The sequence below is a fragment of the Aotus nancymaae genome, unplaced genomic scaffold (genome assembly GCF_030222135.1).
Source record: "Aotus nancymaae isolate 86718 unplaced genomic scaffold, 86718_ANA_hifiasm-v0.15.2.pri h1tg000095l, whole genome shotgun sequence".
Taxonomy (NCBI): Eukaryota; Metazoa; Chordata; class Mammalia; order Primates; family Aotidae; genus Aotus; species Aotus nancymaae.
This window is the reverse complement of record NW_026988510.1, coordinates 364501-387418: the sequence shown is the minus strand read 5'-3', so window position 1 is coordinate 387418 and position 22918 is coordinate 364501. Positions and strand designations below refer to the sequence as shown.

Here is a 22918-nt window from a genome sequence, read left to right as displayed (position 1 = left end):
GGTCGCCCTCGGGCCGGAGAGGGGAGCGGTGCGAGCGGGGGTGCGGGCCCCGCGGATGGAACCTCGGCCGGCGGGGTCCCGCCCCTGTCCCCTCTCGCGCCCCGCCCGCCTCGCTTTGCTTCTCGCCCCGCCCCTGGCCCGCCTCGCCTCGCTTCCAGCGCGCCGAGCGGAGCCGGGCCGAGCCGAACGCTGGTCGTCCGGGAACCTCGAGCCGGGCCGAGCGGGGCCGGGCAGCACCCGCGGGGCTGGTGGCGTACGTCCTCCGCTGCTATGAAGCGGGACCGGCTGGGACGCTTCCTGTCCGCTGGGGCGAGCCGGCAGTGCGGAGCGTCGGGCGGCGGCGACGGCCGGGCTCGGGGCCGTGCCTCCCGCAGCGGCGGGCCGCGGGTGGACGGGACGGCGGCGCGGCGTGCCTGGGGCCCGGCGGGGGCCTGCGGGGACGCGGGCGAGGACGGCACGGACGAGGCAGGTGTGTCCGGGGACCGGACGTGGCGGGCGGGGGTCGCGGCGGGGACTGCATGTGGGCGGAGTTGCCCGGAAGCCGGCGCGGCCTCGCCTCCACCCGGCCGAGCGTTCAGCGGACTCGGGGCTGCTCCTGGTTCGGCGCTGCGCGCCCGGCCCCGTTTTTATCGCGCTGCGTGACGCTGGCGTCGCCGGTCTGGCCTCCCCGGCCGCGCTTTCCGTCCGAAGGGACCCGGCGTGAGGAGCGCCGTCGCCGCGGGCAGGTCTCCGTCCCCGGCTTCGTGTCCTCTCGGGAGCAGGAAAGGAGCGGGTGGCATCTGCACTGGGCAGACAGGAAACCGCTGCGTTTCCTGGAGAGCGCAGCGCCTTCCCCGGGTCTCGCGGTCGCTGGGAGGAGGGTGCAGTTCCAGGCTTCACTGGCGAACTCGCTTCGCCCTGGCGGCCTTCAGAGCCGTTTGGAAGATGTCCTGGATCAGCAGCCATATCGCCCACAGGGCGGCTGTCTCGCCGCGAGCCCGGCGCCCGAGCCGCTTGCTCGGAGGGCGATGCGGGCAGGGCGCTCGGACCTGGAGTCCAGGACACCCCGCGCTCAGGAGCCTCCTCCTTTGCCTGCTGCTAATATTTCCTGCCGCTCTGTGCAGCAGGCCGGGCTGTCACTATGGGGCACTGTCGCCTCTGCCACGGGAAGTTTTCCTCGAGAAGCCTGCGCAGCATCTCCGACAGGGCGCCTGGAGCCAGCGTGGAGAGGCCGTCTGCAGGGGAGCGCGTCCTCGTCAGGGACTTCCAGCGCCTGCTGGGCGTGGCTGTCCGCCAGGACCCCAGCTTATCTCAGTTTGTCTGCAAGAGCTGCCACGCCCAGTTCTACCAGTGCCACAGCCTCCTCAAGTCCTTCCTGCAGAGGATCAATGTCTCCCCGACGGGCCACCGGAAGCCTTGTGCAAAGTACGCCCTAGTCTGTTTAGGTCACGTTCAGGCCGTCAGCACTGTGGAGTGACACGTGCTGAGAGAGGGACAATGGCGAGCCTCAGCGGGAGCCTCTGGGTGGGGGAATGGGCCATGCCTGGCTCAGCGCAAACACCCTGGGACCGGTGTGGAGCGAGCCGGGAGTAGCTGCGGGGAGGGGAGAGGAGAGGGTTCCCTGTGGGGACCGCTGAGGTTTGAGACCTCAAGAGGCTCCTGTATGGGGAGTGCCGTGAGTCTCCGCCTGCTGGTCCTGCTCATGGCCACACTGATCCTTTGCAGGGTCGGTGCCCAGCCCTCAACAGGGGCAGAGGAGGGAGCGTGTCTGGGTGAGTCCTCCCCCGGTGGACGGTGGGCTGGGTGCCGGCCAGCCGTGGAACTGACATCTCTGTTGACTCTCTGCAGTGGATCTGATCACATCGAGCCCCCAGTGCCTGCACGGCTTGGTGGGGTGGGTGCACGGACATGCGGCCAGCTGCAGGGCCCTGCCCCACCTTCAGAGGACGCTGTCCTCTGAGTACTGTGGCGTCATCCAGGCCGTGTGGGGCTGCGACCAGGGCCACGACTACACCATGGACTCCAGCTCTAGCTGCAAGGCCTTCTTGCTGGACAGTACGCTGGCGGTCAAGTGGCCATGGGACAAGGAGACGGTGCCACGGCTGCCCCAGCACCGAGGCTGCAACCCTGGGGCCGCCCCTCAGACCTCCCAGGGCAGAGGGACAGGGACCCCAGTGGGGTCTGAGACCAGGACCCTGCCCGGCACAGACATGGCCCAGCCTCCTTCAGACAGCAACCCGGCAGGGCCCAGGCGGGGCTTCCCACCTCAGCCAAGCCTGCCCCTGTGTGGGGCCCCAGGTAGGAGGCACCTCATGCCAGTGCTAGACCAGGATCCGTGCTCCTCCATGGGGCAGGGTTTTCGGCAGAAAATGGGTCTCCACTGCTCTGGGTGGTGGCTGTGGCGTGGTGTCAGAAGGGGCCGGGGGGTCTTGGGGCTTCTGCCTGCGGCGGCTCACCACATCCAAAGAGCAGGGAGGGGTGGCCAGCCTGTCTCATGAGCGCAGCTCACAGCAGTTTTTGTAGAGACGTGTTCATTAGCCATCTAGTCTTTCTCTAAGCCTGTGCTTGGAGCTGAGGGGACTGAGGAAGAGAGAATAATGGAGCCTTGTCTGTGGACGTGGGGGAGAGAGCGGCCACTGCCTTAGTGGCTGCTGCCCTGGGCCAGCTGCAGGTCATTTCCTGGCGCTCAGACAGTTGCCTGGTGGCACCCTGGCGTGGGCCAGTGTGGCGCAGCTTTCTCTGCTGACAGGCTCAGGGAAATACAGAGCTCTTATTTGGGTCCCAGAACCGTCAGCACCGTGGGCTGGTGCAGCTGCTCCTGGACGTTGTGTTAGGAGGGCCGGGGACAGTTTCCCACCGACCTCTCGCCCTGCGTGTGCTCTGCACACCTGTCCCCACCTGGGCACTCAGCTCTGACCTTGAGTCCTCAGTGGAGCTCCCAGAAATCGCAGCTACCTGTAATCCCAGCACTTTGGTAGGCTGAGGCGGGCAGATCGCTCGAGGTGAGGAGTTCAAGACCAGCCTGGCCAACATGGTGAAACCCCATCTCTGCTAAAAACACAAAAACTAGCGGGGTGTGGTGGCGTGTGTCTGTAATCCCAGCTACTCTGGAGGCTGAGGCACGAGAATTACTTGAGCCTGGGAGGTGGAGGTTGCAGTGAGCTGAGATTGAACCACTGCACTCCAGCAAGACTGTCCCAAACAAACAAACATGCAGCTGCCTGAGATGGCTCAGCTAGATACGGGTGCACAGATGAGACGGGGTAGCTCAGGGGCCTCAGAGAGGAAGCAGGGTTGTGAGTGTCACATCTTAGAACTGCTTGGCTTTTTAAACTTGTGTGCGGTACAGTGAAAACAATACTTTTTTAAAACTTATTTTAGTAGAGATGGGGCTCTCGTTATTTTGCCCAGGCCGGTCTTGAATTCCTGGCTTGAAGTGATCCTCTCGCCTCGGCCTCCCAAAGTGCTGGGACTACAGGCGTGAACCACTGCACCCGGCCGAGGGAACAGTAATTTTTTTTTTTAAGTAACTTCCCATACTTTTCTGATATTTATTTATTTATTTGAGACAGCCTTACTCTTACCGCCCAGGCTGTAGTACTGTGCTGTGACTGTGGCTCACTGCAACCTCTGCCCCTCGGGTTCAGGCGCTTTTCCCGGTTCAGCCGCCTGAGTAGCTGGGATTACAGGCACCTGCCACCATGCCCTGCTATTTGTTCTATTTTTAGTAGAGACAGGGTTTCACCATGTTTGTCAGGCTGGTCTCCAACTCCTGACCTCTGGTGATCCGCCCTCCTCGGCCACCCAAAGTGCTGGGATTACGGGCGTGAGCCACCATGCCTGGCCAACAACAGTAATTTTTTAAATGTCTAGAACATCCACCAGGTCCAGGCTGTGTGAGGAGGACTAGATCTGAGTCTGTGGAAGAACTGGGCTTTCTGGGTGTGCGGCTCCTGGGGGTTCTGATGCTTGCTGCTGCCTGTGCACTTCTGGATGTGGGGCTGGTAGGATCAGAGGCCACATAGCACCCGTGGCAGGGATGGGGCCAAGGTGGGGGAAACTTGAAGGTCGGGGACCCCAGGCTTCCTTCTAGTCAAGTCGTGCCTCCTTGCAGGTGAGGCCTTCCTGTGTCCCACGTGGGTGACAGGAGCCTTGTTCTTTGTTTCTCAGGGCAGTTGGGTGAGAAGCAGGTTCCATCTTCAGCCTCGGATGATCGGGTAAAAGACGAGTTCAGTGACCTTTCTGAGGGGTGAGAGAAGAGTGGGTTTAAATAGCCTAAAATTTCTCCTTCACAAACCAAACAGCCATCATAGGGGCCGGCTGCCCATGCCCTGGTCGGGATGTGCCTCCTCTCGAGGTGGGAGGAGAGGAGGGGCTGGGGAGCTTCCGAGGCTTCTTGTCCCTGATTAGTGGTTTTCTGGGTGCCACAGGACCCCCTAGACCTGGGGCAGCTCCAGAGGGAGCCTGATAGGGTTTCTAACCCAGAGCAGCATAGAAATGAGCTTGTTGAAACCACCCTGTGGCCGAGCCCTTGGCTACCGCTACCGTTACCTCCTTTAAAGCTATAGTCTTGTGTTTGCTCTAGATGTTTCTAGAGTCAAGAAAGCCCGACTCTAGCCCTTGAATATGACAGTGTTGTGACCTGAAGCGGAGGCTTCATGAGGAGGTGGTGGAGGACAGGACTTCTCAGAAGGGACCCCATCAGTGTCTGTGAGCTCCTTGGGAATCCCCTGCCTCTCAGCCAAGGAGCGCTCAGGGCAGCTGTGCCGGACAGGGGTTCACACCCTTTCCAGCTTCCTCTGTAAACCTTGGCTGCAAAACAGACATACCTGATCCAAATGAGGACAGCCCAATTTTGGGGGCAATCCCAGCGGGGTGTCCAGTGATGAAATCCTGCAGGTACCTGGGGTGGCTGAGGCTGCCCCCAAGACCACCAGGAGATGAAATTGCAACTCATGTTTTCGGATGAAGACTTTGGTGAACTTTTTTAGACTGTCACTCTTTTGCCCAGGCTGGAGTGTTGTGGCACGATCTCAGCCCACTGCAAACTCCACCTCCCTGGTACAAGCAATTCTCCCGCCTCAGCCTTCCAAGGAGCTGGGATTACAGGCACGCGCCACTATGGCCGGCTAATTTTTGTGTTTTTAATAAGAGACGGGGTTTCACGATGTTGGCCAGGCTGGTCTCAAACTCCTGACTTCAGGTGATCTACCTCCCTCAGCCTCCCAGAGTGCTTGGATTACACGTGGGAGCCACCACACCCGGCTGCTTTTGTGAGCTTAGAAGTGGCTGATTGCAAACCTATCAGCTGCATTAAGGGTTCACAGTTGCAGGTGAGGTGGTCGGTTTCTGAGTCTTATCAGGAAGCCCCCTTTGCAAGCCTATAGTCCTTCCGGACTGCGGTGGAAAGGGCTTTTTCCAAGTCCAGGGTCCAGGTGCCTGGAGCGCCTGGCTTGTGGGGGATTGCTGGCTTGTGAGCCCAGTTTGCCCCTTCTGTTCGGAAATGGGATTAGAAATTTGGAGATTTTAGATTTCTGAAGACAATTTCAGAAGAACTGAAACGTGGGACATGGGGGTCCACTTGGTGTCTTTAGGCAGGAAGTCTTGTGTCACTGCCCAGGGCTTTGCTGAAGATTCTCTCTTAATTCCTAGAGACTTCCTGAGTGAAGATGAAAACGACAAGAAGCAAAATGCTCAGTCTTCAGACGAGTCCTTCGAGCCTTACCCAGAAAGGAAGTGAGTGAGTCTGGTGGAGGCATCACACGTGTGGTCTAGACACCCCCCTCAACACTGGAGGGGCAGGGGAGGCGGAGCCTCCACTCCCTGCCGTGCCTACCCTCAGTTCACTCTTTGTGGCCGATTTCCCAAGCACAGTCAAATGTGGCTTCCATCTGTGAGCTGGGAGGCAGCGGGAGGGGCAGGTGAGAAGGTGGGTCCTCCTGGCTGCCTGTCTCAGCACTGTGAGGTGACCAGCGGGCCGGGGCAGGACTGCCTCAGGGTCCCAGCAATGGACGGCAGAGGTCCCCTTTGACAAAACCCAGCGTCCCTTCTGCCAGTCCTATTCTGGGTTCACCCCAATGTCCCCCTGGAACCGCCAGCCCAGCATCTGTCATCCTCCCAGCTCTGACCCTGTCATTGACCTCCCTCGCCAGGCAGCCATGGCTCACTTTGTTGTTGAATCACTTCCGTGACCTTGTTTTGACCTTGTGTTTTGGGGATTTACGTTTTCTCTCTTCAGTTAGGACACAGGCCTTGATAGTGAGGGCTGCTTTTCACTTATGCTGTTTCTTTGCAACCCTGTACCCAGGAGTACCCAGAACACTCCCAGGTAGTTAGTGGCTGACCCAGTCCCTTTCCTTAGCATTTCACAGTCCAAAACAAAGATCCAGAGGGCTGGCAACTCTGGGTACCATGGTCAGCCAAGAGAACCCTGCATCGAAGACTGAGGTCACCTGCCTGTTTAACTGAAGTCCTGATGCTGTTCAGTTATGAAAAGAGAAACGAGTGTAGGAGGCCTGGAGAGAGATCAGAAGCAGAGGGCGGGATGGAGCCAGGGGAGCTCCAGCGGCCTTAGCATGGACAGAAAACTGGTCAGGCCTAGAGAAGGTGCCCCGGGGGTCCCCACCCTCAGGTTTGTTCCCAGGAATCATGGCTGCTGTTGAAGGGCCCCTACTCCGTGTCCTGTGACCTCCCCTGGCTGAGTCCGAATCCCAGGACACCCGAGAATGTGTGTCTGTGGCTTGCTGCCCAGAAGGTCTGGGGCCACTGGTGTGAGGAGGGCTGGGAGCTGGGATGGGAAGGGGACAGGTGAGCCCTTTTTCCAAATCAAGGCAGGTTCAGGAGGGGAGGGTCTTCCCTGCAGAGCCCCTGCTGCTGTATCACCGGCCCCTTGGAATCCCAGGAGTGTGGGAAAGATGTGCCTTGGAACAGAGACACAGGAGACATGTTTTAAGAGGCCGCTAGTAAAAGGGGTTAGTTGAGTGGAAACTGCTCTGTTGAGGAGGCAGGGCTGGGTGGAAGCACACGTGGCCTCCTGACTGTGTCTGCACAGCCCCCAGCCCATGTGCCACCTCGCAGTCATCTTGCTGCTGACCGTAGAGTTCTAGCAGGCATGCTTACCTGGGTCCTCAGCCGGGGGCAGGTGAAAAGAGACCTCAGTGATGTGTTCATTAGGGCTCTGGCTGCAGCCCGTGGTGAAGGCCAGGGCCTCTGCCATCGTGGTGAAAGAACTGACAAGCAGCAGTGAGGCCTGAGCACAGTCCACCCCTGTCCGCAAGGACTCCCATCCCAAACCCAAGGGCACAGAGGCCGTAGGTGGTCTGAAGCCTCCTGTGCCTAGGAAGTAAGCGGTCATTGTGGGAGCAGCGTGCCAGTCACTCAAACAAGGCAGGGCAGGTGGAGGGACATGTGGCTAGGTCACGAAAAACAGTTATTAGGGTCAGGGAGAGAAGGGGCAGCAGTACGTCATCACAGTCCTTTTCAGTGCACTCTTTAAGGAGAAGGGCAGTTAGAGACAGGGTCTCACGGCACCGTCACGGCTGATAGCAGCCCTGTGCGTCAGGCTGTCCTCCCACCTCGGCCTCCCAAAGCGCTGCGATTACCAGCGTGAGCCACTGCAGCGTGAATTGCTTTTTGATGCTATTGTGCATCAGTTTTCTGACTTTCCTTTTGCGATTGTTCATTGATAGTATATGGAAGCATAACTGGGTTTTGTGCGTGGCCTTTGGACTCTGCCGCTTTGCTCTAATCATTTGTTGGGTTTTTTTGTCTGTCGATCTTTAGGGTTTTCTACATACAAGGTCATGTCATTTGTCAATACAGACAATTTTTCTTCAAGTGTTTTTTTTTCTTGCCCAGTTACTCTGGCTAGGGTCTCCAGGTACTGTGCTGAGTAACAGCGGTGAGATAATCCTTGTCTTCTTCCTGATCTTAGAGGAAGAGCTTTTAGTCTTTCAGCATCGAGTGTGATGGCTGCTGTGGGTTTTTCACGTTGAGGCTTTATCATGGTGAAGAATTTCCCTTTTGTTCCTGACACAGATTTCCTTAATTTTCTGGATCCAAAAAGCAAACACAACCCTATCCCCCTTTAAGTCTCCGACATACACACACACGGGAAGCTGCTGCATTTGCTGGCCCTTCACGGACTTGCCAGACCAACTAAAATGCACGGCGCTAAAGTTTTGGAGGACAAGGTCTCCTGCCCACCATGGCCCCAGCCAGCAGCTCCAGGAACACAGGCTGGGCTCCCAGCAGCGGAGGCAGAGCTGAGGAATGGGGGTGGCAGCTGCTCAGCGTGTGCTTCCTGGGGGAACAGCACCTCTTCCTCTGAAGCCCTGCCTAGGTGCCTTGAGCTTGGAATCAGGCTCTCACGTTTTGAGAGTGGATTCTGAGCTCTTTTCTCGCGTAAGGTCATTTTAGTAAGGAGTGGCCCCTAGAGCATCCCTGATGTGCCGTCTTTCCTGATAGCTCCAGTTTTGGGTTTTACATGTAGAACGGGGTGAAGCTTCAATTCTGAGAACTTACCCCTGTAGCAAGCAGGTCGCTCCATGAACTTGTGCCCTGCTCCCTGGCCTTCTGCTATGTTTGCTCCTGAGGCCTCCTGGCCAGAGTCGCTCTGCCTTCCGTGGCTACGGTTAGATTTGGGGGCTAGTCAGCACGGAAGCAACTCAGTCAGGGAAGCTTCAGAAAAACCCTCTCATGTTGGAGGACAGACAAGAAATGTTTGCAAATAGAGATCAGAAGCCACTGAACCTAGGAACCTCTTTTTTTCAGGGTCTCTGGTAAGAAGACTGAAAGCAAAGAAGCCAAGAAGTCTGAAGAACCGAGAATTCGGAAGAAGCCCGGACCCAAGCCGGGGTGGAAGAAGAAGCTTCGTTGTGAGAGGTGAGGCCTGGAGTGCGGGGCTTGCCCCACCTGTCGGGACTGAGGCTTCATGCTTGGTTTTCATTCCAGGGAGGAGCTTCCCACCATCTACAAGTGTCCTTACCAGGGCTGCACGGCCGTGTACCGAGGCGCTGACGGCATGAAGGTGAGCAGTGGCGGTGCCTGACCAGGGCCTAGCAGCTGTCAGTGTGACCTGACTCAGACTTGTGCCCAAGGATGCTCCTGACCTAGACTAATGGCAACATCCCCGGGGGTAGGTGTGGGGCCAGACTTTGATTGGAGACACCCCCTGGGGGTCCAGAAGTTTCTTAGAGTGAAGCTGTGGAGCTGTGGAGCCAGTGGTGTAGCTGCCTGCCTTCTGCGGGGGTCAGCCATGAACCCGAGGGCCCGTGGGGCTTGGCCCAGGTGAGGCTGAGGCTCTCACTGAGTCTCTTCTGCAGAAGCACATCAAGGAGCACCACGAGGAGGTCCGGGAGCGGCCCTGCCCCCACCCTGGCTGCAACAAGGTTTTCATGATCGACCGCTACCTGCAGCGCCACGTGAAGCTCATCCATACAGGTACTGCCAGGGACACGTGGCCTGCTTTCCACTCTGCAGATCCCCAGCCCTGCCCCGGGAGTTGAGGGTCACGGGCAGGTGGCCAAAGGCCTCGGGTGCTCATGAGTCACGTAGGTAGATGAAGGCTATAAAGTCGTGTGATCTTAGCTCACTGCAACCTCTGCCTCCCGAGTTCAAGTGATTCTCCCACCTCAGCTGCCCAAGTACCTGGGATTACAGGTACCTGCCACAAAGCCCAGCTAGCTTTTTAGTAGAGACAGGGTTTCACCATGTTGGCCAGCCTGGTCTTGGTGAACTGCGTGCACCCATCTACCTGTGGTCAGGAACTCAAATCCACGGTATACAGAGGGCTGCGTTTTCCTATGTGCAGGTTCTGTGGGGGTGTTTGGTATTAAGGGGGGTCCTTGGTGAAGCCCGAGCTCCCCTGAGGAAGCAGCTGAGGACAACTGTATATTGATCCCTAAATACATAGTTTTGCTTGGTTTTGAGGTTTTTAAAGAACAATTTATTGCAGAAAGTATTTTCTCATTAGGATTTATTTTTATTGCTGGATCATCTCCTTGTGGATTTCAGTGAAACCATTTTCCTGTCAGCTGACATGTTGGTGATTTCTGTTACTCTGCTGGGTGTTCTCCCCCATCTCTCCTGATGGCACTAGTTCCTTGGCTTTGGTTCTTCAGACTGCACGTGACGTCAGGCTGGGTGTGGTGGCTTACGCCTGTAATCTCAACATTTTGGAGGCTGAGGCAGGAAGACTGTTTGAGGCCAGGAGTTGGAGACCAGCCTGGGCAACATAGTGAGGCCCCATCTCTACCAAAAGTTTTATTATTATTTATCGATTGAGATAAGAGTCTAACTATTGCCCAGGCTGGAGTACAGTCGCAGTATCTTAGCTCACTGCAACCTCCGCCTCCCTGCTTCAAGTGATTCTCCTGTCTCAGCGTCCCCTCCTGAGTAGTTAAGATTATAGGCACCCGATGCCATGATTTTTTTTTTTTTTAGTAGAGAGGCGGGTTTTGCTATGTTGGCCAGGCTAGTAACTCCTGACCTCAGGTGATTCGCTCGCCTCGACCTCCCAAAGTGCTGGGATTACAGGTGTGAGCCACCGGGCCCAGGCCCCTAATTCTTTTTAATTAGCAGGGTGTAGCTGGGAGGCTGAGGCAAGAGATCAGTTAAGTCTGGGGGTTCGAGGCTATAGTGAGCCATTATTGTACCACTGCACCCCAGCCTGGGCAACTGGGTAAGCAAGACTTTTCTTTTTTGAAGTGGAACAGCATAGAGTAAAACCTCAGGGTAAAGTTTACCTCAACAAAGTCTGTCTTGCGCAGCTGTTTCAGGCTTGACAGATACGTGGACAGCACAGGGTCAGCGAGTGTGCATGTCCACACATGGGGTTTGTGGAGGAAGAAGCGTGTGAGAAAGATTCCAGAGCGAGTACAGACATGCATGCCACCGGGGTCTCTCCCACACCCTGGGTACAGCCCCTCTCACAGCTTCAAGAATTTGTGCTCAAGGAAATAGGTGGCTTTTGAAGTTCCTTTAAAAACCGTCCTTAAATGTACCTGGTTGATGACTAGCCATGTGACGGTCCTGTCAAGCAATTTAAAGGTCTTACTAATAAATTAGGCCTCAGAGGCCCCTTGCTTGTGCCTGCTACATGTTGAAGCGTGATCCTCCCAGCTGTGATGTTTTAGACCGTCATTCCCCACATCGCCGCGCCCACCAAGCAGTTGGAGCATCAGGGGCCTGTGCTCACTGCAGTCTGTTCTCTCAGAGGTGCGGAACTACATCTGTGACGAGTGTGGACAGACCTTCAAGCAGCGGAAGCACCTCCTCGTCCACCAGATGCGACATTCAGGAGCCAAGCCTTTGCAGTAAGTGTGAGCCAGGCCCGCCCCAGGGCTGTGGCTGACCCAGGCACCTTCTCACCTGCCTCTGTCCCTCAGGTGTGAGGTCTGTGGTTTCCAGTGCAGGCAGCGGGCGTCCCTCAAGTACCACATGACCAAACACAAGGCTGAGACTGAGCTGGACTTTGCCTGTGACCAGTGTGGCCGGCGGTTTGAGAAGGCCCACAACCTCAACGTGCATATGTCCATGGTGCACCCGCTCACACAGACCCAGGACAAGGCCCTGCCCCTGGAGGCAGAGCCACCCCCCAGGCCACCTAGCCCCTCTGGAACCACAGAGGGCCAGGCGGTGAAGCCCGAACCCACCTGAGGACAGCAGTGAGGATGGGACCTGTAGCAGCCTGGACTCTGCAGGGGCCGTGTCAGCCTCACCCTTCCTGTGAAGCCATGTAGGAGGGTCAGAGGATGTGCCCGCCTTTGGTGGTGGAGGCGGGCTTGGTGTACAGCTCAAGTAGCCTTTCTCCGCTCTGGGACCAGTGGCTTATTTTCCTACAAACACTGAAGTGACTTGGGCCAGACAGTTTATAAATACTGGATTCCTTTTCCCCACTAAAGCAATCAAGATTCGTAACCCACTTTTTAGTGCAACAAGAGCTCCATGTTACACTTTATGTAATAAATTATTTACAAAGGAGCAGGGCTGGTGTGCACTGGCAGGTCCTGTCAGAAGAAATGAGGCTCCTGGTACAGGTCAGTGTCAGGGGCAGGCTGCTGCCTGCTCCAGAGGGCAGCGCTTACTTCTGGGTCGCAGTCCCCACGATCAGCCAGCAGCTGGGAGAGAGCAGGTAGTCAGCCCATGCCGCCCAATGGCTCTCAGACCACAAGGGAGGGGTGCTGGTAGGACAGCGGAGTCATGCCTGCCAGGCGGGCACATGGCCCAGGCGGCTGGGACTTCTCATGTCCCCAAGGTGGGCATCTTGACATTACCTCTGTTATGTGTGAGAAGTTCTTTTTCGGGCACCGAGGTATTAACTGCAGCAGAAAAAGGCGAGCTTTTGTTATCAGATCAACAGGATTGTCCTAAAGAGAGTAACAGGCAAAATCACAGCTTGGCAGGCATACTGAGACAGGGTTGGTATGTCCCCTACCATCTGCATGCTGCACCTCAGGTCGGGGGAGCTCCCCTGGAGATGGGACTGGCCCCTGCACCTGCCTGACCCTGGAGCTCCAGGCTTCTGCCAGCTGGAGGTGAAACTGTGCTCGTATCCCCAGCCACGAAGAGTTGGACCAGCTTCAGGTACATGTCGACAGCGACACACAGGAAGGCCTCTTCCCTCATGGCTGCGTCTTCGTGGAAGCTGGAGAGAAGACTAGAGGTAAAGACATGGTGACAGGTGGCTAAGACCGCTGGAAAGGTCGCAGGTGATGTCAGGAGATACCTGCTCATCGGTGGGGCAGAGGCACAGACAACCTTTGGGACCCAGAGGGCCTAAGATAGGGGTCTGGGAAACACTGCCCCCTCCCTGACCACACATGGCTGTGTAGTTACCTGTAGAAGGCGAAAGGCAGCAGCCTGGTGTGCTGATCCGGGGCCACGCGGAGGAGGCACCCCAGCCTGGTGTCTGCAACACCAAGAGGTGATTCGGACAATTCTGGACATCTCTGCCTATTAGCAGTGCTGGGGGACACCCCTAGGGTCGGGACGTGTGCTCTAGGAGGCCTGGCTACGGTGATGGTGTGGGGCGAAGAGCCCAAGCTGAGGACACCTGGGCACCTGTCAGCAGTTGGGAGAAGATGGGGGAGTCGCCCTCCAGCAGGAGAGTGGGGATGTGGGGCAGAGTGAGGCAGTTTCCACAACAGGCCTGTGAGTCCTAGGGCTGACCAGTGAACCGGTAAATTTATCTTACTGCTTTAAACAAGTTTGTACTTAATCTGTCCCAACTAAAATGGAGCTTATCAACTAAGCAAGAGGATAAACTCACAAAAATGAATTTGCAAAGCGAACCTCAAGGAGGGCTCGTTCTTAACCATTTGAAAGTTGCCTCTGAAAAGAGCAGTGCTCCGTGTTTTTCTTACCACTCTCTGTCAACTGAAAGAGCGCCAGCCAGGATATCTTCCTCTTCTCTAAACACTCGAGGACTGCGGCACAAACATCTAAAGCTTTTAGTGGGCCCGGGGCGCTCTGCAAACCGTGCGAGAGGAACCCTGAGAATGGCCGACCTGCTGTGCTCACGAGGGTATAGGGGAGTATGGCCCTCCGCACAGAAGGCATTTCCCCTCTGCTTACTCAAAGTCCTAGAACTGGTGACAACCTATAGAAGATACCACGGGGGCCTTTGGACAGAAGGGGCTCAGGAGGAGGCCAGGAACCTCAGGTGCTCACACGCCAGGCCACTGTACCACATCCTGAAATCGATGTGAAAAGAAAGGCCCACGGGCCGGATGCAGTGGCTCGCGCCTGTGATCCAACACCCTGAAAGGCCGGGGGTGGGGTGGCAGATCACTGAGGGCAGTTCAAGACCAGCCTGGAAACATGGTGAAACTTGGTCTCTACTAAAAATACAAAAATTAGCTGGGCATCACGGCACATGCCTATAATCCTAGACAGCTACTCAGTAGGCTGAGGAAGGAGAATAGTTTGGATCCAGGAGGCAGAAATTGCAGTGAGTCAAGACTGTGCCACTGCAGTCCAACCTGGGTAACAGAGCGAGACTCTGTATCAAAAAAAAAAAAAAAAAAAGCCCACGGCCTGGGAATTCTCATACTTCTGCAAACACAGGGAGCTCCTGAGCTACTATGGAAACCCTGACTTGGAAACTGGCTGCCTGGAGCCCCTGCCTGGTCCACAGCAGGGAAGGACACCTTAGTTGGTAAGGTCTGACTTACATTTGGGGTCAGATGTGACGAGAGCAGGCCCATCAAGGAGAAGAAGAAAAGGAAAACCAACAGCTGCAAAGAAAAATGTGCACATATTATTACATTAAAATGACCTGTACTGTGATTGCAATTACATTTCTCTTTAACTGAATCTTTTACATCTAGGCCATAAATCCTTTAAGTGGATCTTAGAAAAGAAAACTTTCCAGTCACTTTTAAAGAGAGAGCTTAATCAAGAATTACTACTGACTGGGTCATTTCACACTTGCCTTTAGACACAGTCAGAAAGCGGGGGTGCTGCAGACTCCTTGGCTGTGTGGGGTCCCAATCCTTGGAGTTAAACCCACAGCCTCCATCCTCACCCAGGGCCTGACTGGGCAGGTATCTGTGGACACTGTCCTCTCTGCACAGTAGGGCCTCAAGGCTGTGGAGCCACTAAAATTCCTTCTAACAAAAGTCCACGGGCAACCTGAAGACATCCTCAGAAGAACCCTAACTCCTGGAGGGTTGTTAAAATCACCAAAACCTTTGGCTGTGCCGTGGACCCAGCTTTCTAAGTAGCATGCTGACGCAGAGCCTGTGTTGACCACGGGCTGGGCACAGGGGACTGCTGACTCCAGCTCTCTTGGGGGATGCTACCTTCAGTTCCTGTTGTACCCACACCACCCCTGGCTCCCTACACGGAGGGCCATGTGGGTGTCACTGGCCTGGCAGGGGCAGTCAGGCTTTCCAGGGTGCCGCAATCAGGTGGGCACTGGGTGTGAGTCCAGCATGGTCCCTGGACTGGAATTCGGAGCAGCCTTTTCTTCCGCTCCTTTCCCCATACCTATGGCTAGAGAGTCCCATCCTTTCTGCCACTTGTCCCCAGCACCCCAGCTCTGAGCTGTCTCACTGCAAGCTTATCTGGGACTCCCTCAGCACAAGAATTAAGGCTCCAGCAGCATTAACAAAGAAGACACCACTTGACTGATGGCTTCACACTGGGCTGTGATGAAGATAAAAATAGTCTAAATAAAAGCACCTCAAGCCTGGGCAACAGAGTGAAACGCCCCCCACCATCTCCCTTATTTATTTTTTTGAGATGGAGTTTTGTTCTTGCCCAGGCTGGAGGGCAGTGGTATGATCTCGGCTCACTGCAACCTCCACCTCCTGGGTTCAAACAATTCTCCTGCCTCAGCCTCCTGAGTAGCTGGGATTACAGGCGTGCACCACCACGCCCAGCTAATTTTGAATTTTTAGTAGAGATGCGGTTTCTCCATGTTGGTCAGGCTGGTCTCGAACTCCCGACCTCAGGTGATCCGCCCACCTCAGCCTCCCAAAGAGCTGGGATTACAGGCATGAGCCACTGTGCCCGGCGTTTTCTTTTTTCTTTTTATTTTTTGGAGACAGTCTTGCTCTATCACCCAGGCTTACAGGGCAGGGACAGGATCTTGGCTCACTGTAGCCTCTGCCGCCCAGGTTCAAGAGATTCTCCTGCCTTAGCCTCCCGAGTAGTTTTACAGGCTATAGGATTACAGGCATGTGCCACCAAGCCCAGCTAATTTTTTTATTTTTAGTAGAGACAGGGTTTCACCATGTTGGCCAAGCTGGTCTCGAACTCCTCACCTCAAGTGATCTGCCCACCTCGGTGCCTCCAAACATGTTGAGATTACAGGTGTGAGCCATCGCACCCGGCCTAGAGACCCTCATCTCTCTCTTTGGGACCCTCTCATCTCTTAAAAAAATTAAAAAACTTAGCTGGGCATGGTGGTACACACCTGTTGTCCCAGCTACTTCAGAGGCTGAGGTTGGAGGATGGCCTGAGCCCAGGAGAAAGAGGCTTCAGTGAGCTGTGGTTGCACCACTGCACTCCAGCCTGGGCAAGAGAGTGAGACTTTGTCTCAAAAATAAGCAGATAGAAGCATTTTAAAAAATGAAACGTATTATTTTTACTAAACTTGAGACTCAGTCTTTTTTATTTCCAAATAATGTGACAAGAACTCCAAGCCTCGTATTTGTCATTAGAAAAACACAGTTCATCAGGCAAACCCAGAGAAACAGCACTGACTAAAACCAAGCTTGCGAGAGAAGAAAAGAAAAGAATTTCGTATCTTGCCTCCTCTCTCTCGCAGTCCAACTTTTTGAGCTGGGTCCTGACGTTTTCTTCCCCGACTTGTTGAATTGCAAAGTACAGTGCAGCAGCCGAGAGCCAGGCTGGGTTGGGTGCCTGGGGGGTGGCACTGGGAGAGAGGAAACTGGAACAGAGAGAAGGTGGTCACTGCAGGGCTTTACAGCCACACCACAGACACCAAGTCCTCATTCCCCACTGTCACAATGCTTCCTGTACACCTTTGGGGCTTGCCTTTCTATCAGAGGATACAGAAGGTTATCAGGCCATCGGAAACGAGGTCTGCATCCCTGCGCACCTCAGGTCCACCTGAGAGTCTGGGCAGGTGCTGGTGCTGCCCCCACAGCTCCTACTGTCCACCTTGCCCTGTGTTCTAGGGCCCCAGCTGCCTAAGTTTTAGAATAAGAGACCTCAGTTCCCTCAGTTCCCCATGGCTGGCCCTGTGACTGGATCAGGCATTCCCTCCTAGAACAGAGAACAAAGGACCACCCGGCTCTGACCCCACTGTGGTGTCTGACAGTTTTCCAGCCAGTTAAAAAATTGGCAGGAGACTGGGCACCATGGCTCACACCTATAATCCCAGCACTTCGGGAGGCTGAGGCAGGTAGATCACAAGGTCAGGAGTTTGGGATTCGAGATCAGCCTGACCAACATGAAACCCCATCTCTACTGAAAATACAAAAATTAGCCAGGAGTGACGGTGGGTGCCTGTAATCCCAGCTACTGAGGAGGCTGAGGCAGAAGAATCGCCTGAACCTGGAAGGTGGAGGTTGCTGTGAACTGAGATGGCGTCACTGCACTCCAGCCTAGGCGACAGAGCGAAATTTCACCTCCAAAAGACAAAATTGGCAGTAAATTAATGAAACATGATGCTGTGGCTTAAGAAACATCAAATAAGCTGGGCGTCGTGGCTCACGCCTGTAGTCTTAACACTTTGGGAGGATCACTTAAGCCCAGGAGTTCAAGACCAGCCTGGGCAACACAGTGAGACTCAATCTCAAAACACCAAAACAAGGCCAGGTGTGGTGACTCACGCTTTAATCCCAGCACTTTGGGAAGTCAAGGCGGGCGGATCACTTGAGGGAGTTTCATTCTTGTACAGGCTGGAGTGTCGTCTCAGCTCATTGCAACCTCCGCCTCCCAGGTCAAACAATTTTCCTGCCACATTCCCGAGTACCTGGGACTACAGGCGCCCGCCACCACATCCAGCTAATTTCATTTTTAGTAGAGATGGAGTTTCACCATGTTGGCCAGGCTGGTCTCAAACTCCTGACCTCAGGTGATTCACCTGCTTTGGCCTCCCAAAGTGCTGGGATTACAGGTATGCGCCACCATTCCCAGCGCTTCTGTTTCATAAGCAGACTGTGAGCAGCTGAATCCTGAGGGGACCCAGTGTGGCATCAGAGACTCAAAATAGTGACAAAGGATGGTGTTCTCAGAGGAGGCTGGATTGGGACTAGCAATATCCTCTGCGACTCCCTAAGAACACGCACCCAGATTCAGCAGGTGCAGTGGCCATCACCTCTGTCGTCCCCCAGGAGGTTGGTTTAGTCTAGAATGCACCAAGAGCTCAGCAGTTTGCAAGGGCCCATGAATATGGGACTGGGGTCCACAGGTCAGAGTAGGTTGAGAATCTGCACCTTGAGGTCCCAACGACAGTGACCCTGCCAGCACGAGGCTGACTCTGGGAGCCCACGTTAGATGTAAGAGGAAGTGGGGAGCAGGTGGGAAGGAATCATTCTCGAGCTCCTCACTCAGACAGGGGCCTGCCAGAGGCTGGTTTTGTTATTTTTTTCCCAAGACTGAGGCTCGCTGTATTACTTACGGGAGTACAGTGGTGTGATCTCAGCCCACTGCAACCTCTACCTCCTGGGTTCAAGCGATTCTCCTACCTCAGCCTCCCGGGTAGCTAGGATTACAGGTGCCCGCCATCACGACAGCTGTTCTTTTCTCCCTGCTCCCACGAGAGGCTGCCCATGCCCCTTCTCTCAAGCAACCTAGGGTGTCCGGGGACAACACCGAGCAGGTCCCAAAGTGCATCTAGGCATGCACACCTGGTGCGGCCACCCACACGTACTCGCTGGCAAACTGCCGGCCTTCTTGCAGCCTCTGCAGCTCCCGGGGCAGTGGGCTCTGGCAGCGTCTCCTCCACTGGCAGAGCAGCCCAGGCTCCAGGCTCGGCCACCACAACTACAGAGAGACAGCACCAGGACACAGATGAGGGCGGCTGAGATGCCAGAGCCACGACGAGCCCCCAGCGCTCCTACCAGCCACCATGGGCCCACACTCGCCCTTCGCTTTGGAACTCCAAAGACAGTATCTTTTACCTCAATGAAGGGTCCACACTGTTCTATGAGGCATGATTACCCACACTCGCGGAAGAAGGGGAATTAGGAAAAGGAAGAGCCTGGCCTGGCACAGCAGTGAAGCAACCACACCGCCCCTGAGCTGGGCCTGCCTTGTCCTTGGACGTCCTCAGCTGAGAGCTGGCATTCTAAATACAGAAGAGTTTATTTCTAGTGAATTCCACCAACTGAGCTACAACTCAGGGGAAACGTCAGCCTACGTGAGGAGCTCCGTGGGGAACATGCTGTGCTCCTGGAAGAAAAAAGCCCTCACACGTCCCCGATGACGAGTCTTCAGGACTACGTGAGCCGCCGAGGTAGTGAGGAAAGCGCTGCCTCTTCCCCCATGCCCGGGACCCCGGGATGTTAGGGGAGCCTGTGAGCTCTGGCGGGAACTGAGGTGAAGTCTCTGCTCCGAATTCCATAGTCAGGCGCAAGTGGGCCACAGTTACACGCTCATGAGGGAGCACAGGCAGCCACCAACAGCCTCCAGCCAACGTGTAACCCAAAACCGTGAACCAACAAGCCCCACGCACAAATGGACACAAAGGTGCCCATGGGGTCTGAGCGGGGTCCACAGTGGAAAAGTCATGAGGGTTCCCACGGCGTCTGCGGTGGGGGCTGGGACAGTTGTGGGAACTCGGGACGCTCGACCCTGATCTGCTGGGAGCTGACATCTTTAACTGTGGCCTCGGAGTCTCCTGACACAGTTTTCTCTGGGATTATAACACGCGAGATGGAAAAGAGCTGGAGAAGAGCCAGAGGCAGCCACACAGTCTCCCACTCATGCCCAAAGCAAAACATCTGAGAAGACAGCTGGCCTACCAGAGCAGAGGTCAAAATTAAGGGGCATTTCGTCTGGCACTGGGCCAACATCAAGTCGACCATCAGAGAAGGGTCTCTGCTCCGCAGACTCGCGTTCAGGAGCCCCTGCAGGAGAGAACACACCAGAAGCTCAGCGGTTTGCCAGGACCCATGATCAGCAGAGTGCCAGAACCTGCAGGACCCTGATAGGAGGATCTACCCACAGGGTGCTGAGAAGGCCATGGGAGGGGCTGAGGGACCGGCTTACCCTGAAGAAGTGGGCAGTGATGTCCTGCGTCAGGGCACCTCTGTGGGAGCAGATGTTTCTCTGTAAAAGAGTTCAAGGCAAGAAAAAGGCCACAGGTAGAGGTGAGACCAGCGTGCAGAGAGGCTGCTGGGAGGGTTCGGTTGTGAGAAAAACACTCCCTGAGGCTTGGCAGAGGCGACCATGGATGGCACACCTGTCTGACCTGGCCTGGAGCCCTGGCCATGCTGTCCTGAAACTTAACACCTTCCCTGTGCAGCCAGCTCCCGCAGCCCAAACAGTCTATATGCTCCAGAAGGCAGGGAAGCACAAGTGGCTACAGGGACAGGGAAGCACTGGGGCCCAGATCTCTGATTGCCGAGGACAGTAACACCACTGCCCAGCCATCCTCTGGTTCCTCTGTCCTTCGCTAACCAAGTGCTGTCCACGGTGTTTTCCTGTCTGTGTGCTGTCACGTGCCATTCTGAGAGCTTTCCGAAAAACATCCTTTCATAAGAATTCAAAGGAAACCATAGTGATTTTCTTAAAGCTTCCACTGGTCTCATCTCCTCTGCTTTCGTTGTCACATTTTAAAGTGCTACACAAGCTGGGGCACGGTGGCTTACAGCTGTAATACCAGCACTTTGGGAGGCTGAGATGGGTGGATCATGAGGTCAGGAGTTCGAGACCAGCCTGACCAACATGGTGAAACCCCATCTCTACTAAAAATACAAAAATTAGCTGGGTGTGGTGGCGCATGCCTGTGATCTCAGCTACTCAGGAGGCTGAGCAGGAGAATCACTTGAACCCAGGAGGCGGAGGTTGCAGTAAGCCGAGATCGCACCACTGCACTCCAACCTGGGTGACAGAGCAAGACTCCATATCAAAAAAGAAAAAAAAAATGTGCTACATGGCTGGCGTGGAACCTCAATTCCATCTGTCACATTTGTGCATCTTCAAAAACAAGAAAAAGGCCTCAGGAGCAGAAGCTGCTCTCTATGGCACGCGAGGGGCTGGTATCTTCCCAGCCGGGTCTCTGACACTGACCCATCCCCCCAGCAAGTTCCGCTTCTTTTTTTTTTTTTTTTTTTTTTGAGACAGTCTCCCTCTGTCGCCCAGGCTGAAGATCAGTGGTGGGGTCTTGGTTCCGAGCAACCTCAACCTCCTGGGCTCAATTAATCCTCCTGACTTAGCCTCCCAAGTAGGTGGGACTACAGGCATACACCACCATGCCCAGTTAATTTTAGTATATTTTTTAGAAACAGGGTTTTGCCATGTTGCCCAGACTGGTCTCGAACTCCTCGACTAAAGTGATCCGCCCACATCAGCCTCCTAAAGTGCTGCGATTACAGGCATGAGCCACTGCACTGGCCTGCTGGTTAAGATCACCCTGCAACTCACACTGGGCAGCGTCTAAAATGAAAGGTAACTGGGCTGCCGCAGGTAACAGCAGAAGTCAGATCACCACAGGCTTTTTCACACATGAAGCATGTTGAGGTTGGAAATAAATGCATGGAGGTGTGTGGCACACAAAATGGTCTGTACGATTCCACACGTCAGAGTCATTAAAACTTGAGGGAAAGTGAAGGAGTTCAAACAGGAGAGGGAAGCCTTTAGCTGGTCTGATGTGCCAGCCGCTGTGATGTGCGTCCTGGCTGTGGGTCAGGGCCTCCCTCACACGGCACTCCACACTCACACAGCGTTCCAGACGTTGTTCCCTATGTGACTCTGAACCCTTTCCTGAGTGAATCCACGCTCGAGACAGCCACGGAGGCTGCAGGAGCCGCGGTCAGCACACAGGCACTGACCAGACAGGCCGACGCGACACGCAGCACCTACCATCTCCGAGTTGACCAAGTGGAAGAACTGCTCGCATCTGGCGGTGATGGGCTGGTGGGCCTGGAAGCTGCTGCCGCAGAGGACAGATGAAGGCAGGCGGAGGAGGATTCTGGAAGGAAGGGGCCATACTGCTGGCGACACACAGCACACACTCTGCTCCTTCCCAAGGGCTCGGACTCTCAGACCAGCAACCACCACCCTGAGACCCAGTGCCACTGCTAGAACCGGAGCCTGGGCCTGTGTCTCTCTGTCCCACCCAATGCCTGCACTCGGAGCCCCGCTCGCCTGTATCATGCTTTGCCTACCACACTCAAAATGTGTTATCAAAAAACCCCAACTTTTAACAGTTACATAATAACCAAGTGGAAGCTGCACCAGTCTGTGTCATGAAGCAATTCCCTGTAACTGTAAAATTTAATGACTTCATTTTATTATAAATACAGCTGCGGTGAACATTTCTCAACTTTTCCTTACTTTGACAAGAGCTCCTTCTGCTGTGTCCCTCCAGGAGGATTTGTGAATCTGAGCAGAAAGGCTTTACTTACGTACTTGCTTTTTTGAAACAGAGTCTCGCTCTGTCATCTAGGCTGGAGAGCAGTGGTGCGATCTCGGCTCACTACAACCTCTACCTCCCAGGTTCAGGTGATTCTCCTGCCTCAGCCTCCCAGGTAGTTCGGACTACAGGCATGTGCCACCACGCCCGGCTAATTTTTTTTTTTTTTGAGAGGGAGTCTCGCTCTATTACCCAGGCTGGAGTGCAGTGGTGTGATCTCGGCTTACCACAACCTCCCCCTCCCGGGTTCAAGCCATTCTCCTACTGAATAGCTAGGATTACAAGCATGCTAGCTAGGCTAATTTTGTATTTTCAGTAGAGACAGGGTTTCTCCATGTTGCTAAGGCTGGTTTCAAACTCCCAGCCTCAGGTGATCTGCCCACCTCAGCCTCCCAAAATGCTGGGATTACAGGCGTGAGGCATTGCGCCTGCCCATGCCTGGCTAATTTTTTTATTTTGAGTATAAACAGCATTTTACCAGGTTGGCCAGGCTGGTCTTGAACTCGTGATCCGCCTGCCGTGGCCTCCCAAAGTACTGGGATTACAGGCATGAGCCACCATGCCCAGTAAATGAAGTAGCTTTTTTTTTTTTTTTTGAGACCATCTCACTCTGTCACCCAGGCTGGAGTGAAATGGCATGAACTCGGCTCACTGCAACCTCTGCCTCCAAGGTTCAAGCAATTCTCCTGCCTCAGCCTCCCAAGTAGCTGGGATTACAGGTACCCACCACCACGCCCAGCTAATTTTTGCATTTCTAGTAAAGATGGAGTTTCACCATGTTGGTCAGACTGGTCTCGAACTCCTGACCTCAGGTGATCCACACACGACCTTCCAAAGTGCTAGGATTACAGTTGTGAGCCACCTTGCCCAGCTGGGAGGTTT

General features: G+C 55.1%; 2 protein-coding genes across 9 annotated transcripts in view; one reads left to right on the top strand and one right to left on the bottom strand.

The window, feature by feature from the left end:
- Positions 1–448: 448 nt before the first annotated feature.
- ZNF276 (zinc finger protein 276) lies at positions 449–11959 on the top strand. Its single transcript, XM_021671006.2, has 11 exons — positions 449–469; positions 1104–1404; positions 1705–1751; positions 1828–2277; positions 4150–4228; positions 5632–5715; positions 8752–8862; positions 8932–9007; positions 9303–9420; positions 11195–11294; positions 11367–11959. The coding sequence occupies exons 2-11, from the start codon at positions 1121–1123 to the stop codon at positions 11635–11637; spliced, it is 1620 nt and encodes a 539-aa protein (XP_021526681.2). The 5' UTR covers positions 449–469; positions 1104–1120; the 3' UTR covers positions 11638–11959.
- FANCA (FA complementation group A) overlaps positions 11923–22918 on the bottom strand; it is an 84334-nt gene continuing 73338 nt past the window's right edge. The window contains exons 33-43 of one of the 8 annotated variants that reach the window (XM_064369949.1): positions 21484–21592; positions 19669–19728; positions 19422–19526; positions 18329–18441; positions 16240–16378; positions 14154–14216; positions 13344–13449; positions 12817–12889; positions 12481–12637; positions 12255–12347; positions 11923–12098 (exon numbers count right to left, since the gene is read on the bottom strand). In XM_064369949.1, coding sequence (XP_064226019.1) covers positions 11991–12098; positions 12255–12347; positions 12481–12637; positions 12817–12889; positions 13344–13449; positions 14154–14216; positions 16240–16378; positions 18329–18441; positions 19422–19526; positions 19669–19728; positions 21484–21592 — 1126 coding nt within the window. In that variant the 3' untranslated portion in view covers positions 11923–11990. Of the gene's footprint in view, positions 12348–12480; positions 12890–13343; positions 13450–14153; positions 14217–16239; positions 16379–18305; positions 18442–19421; positions 19527–19668; positions 19729–21483; positions 21593–22918 lie in introns of those variants that run through there. The other 7 variants (XM_064369948.1, XM_064369950.1, XM_064369952.1 and 4 more) reach the window with 7 other exon arrangements.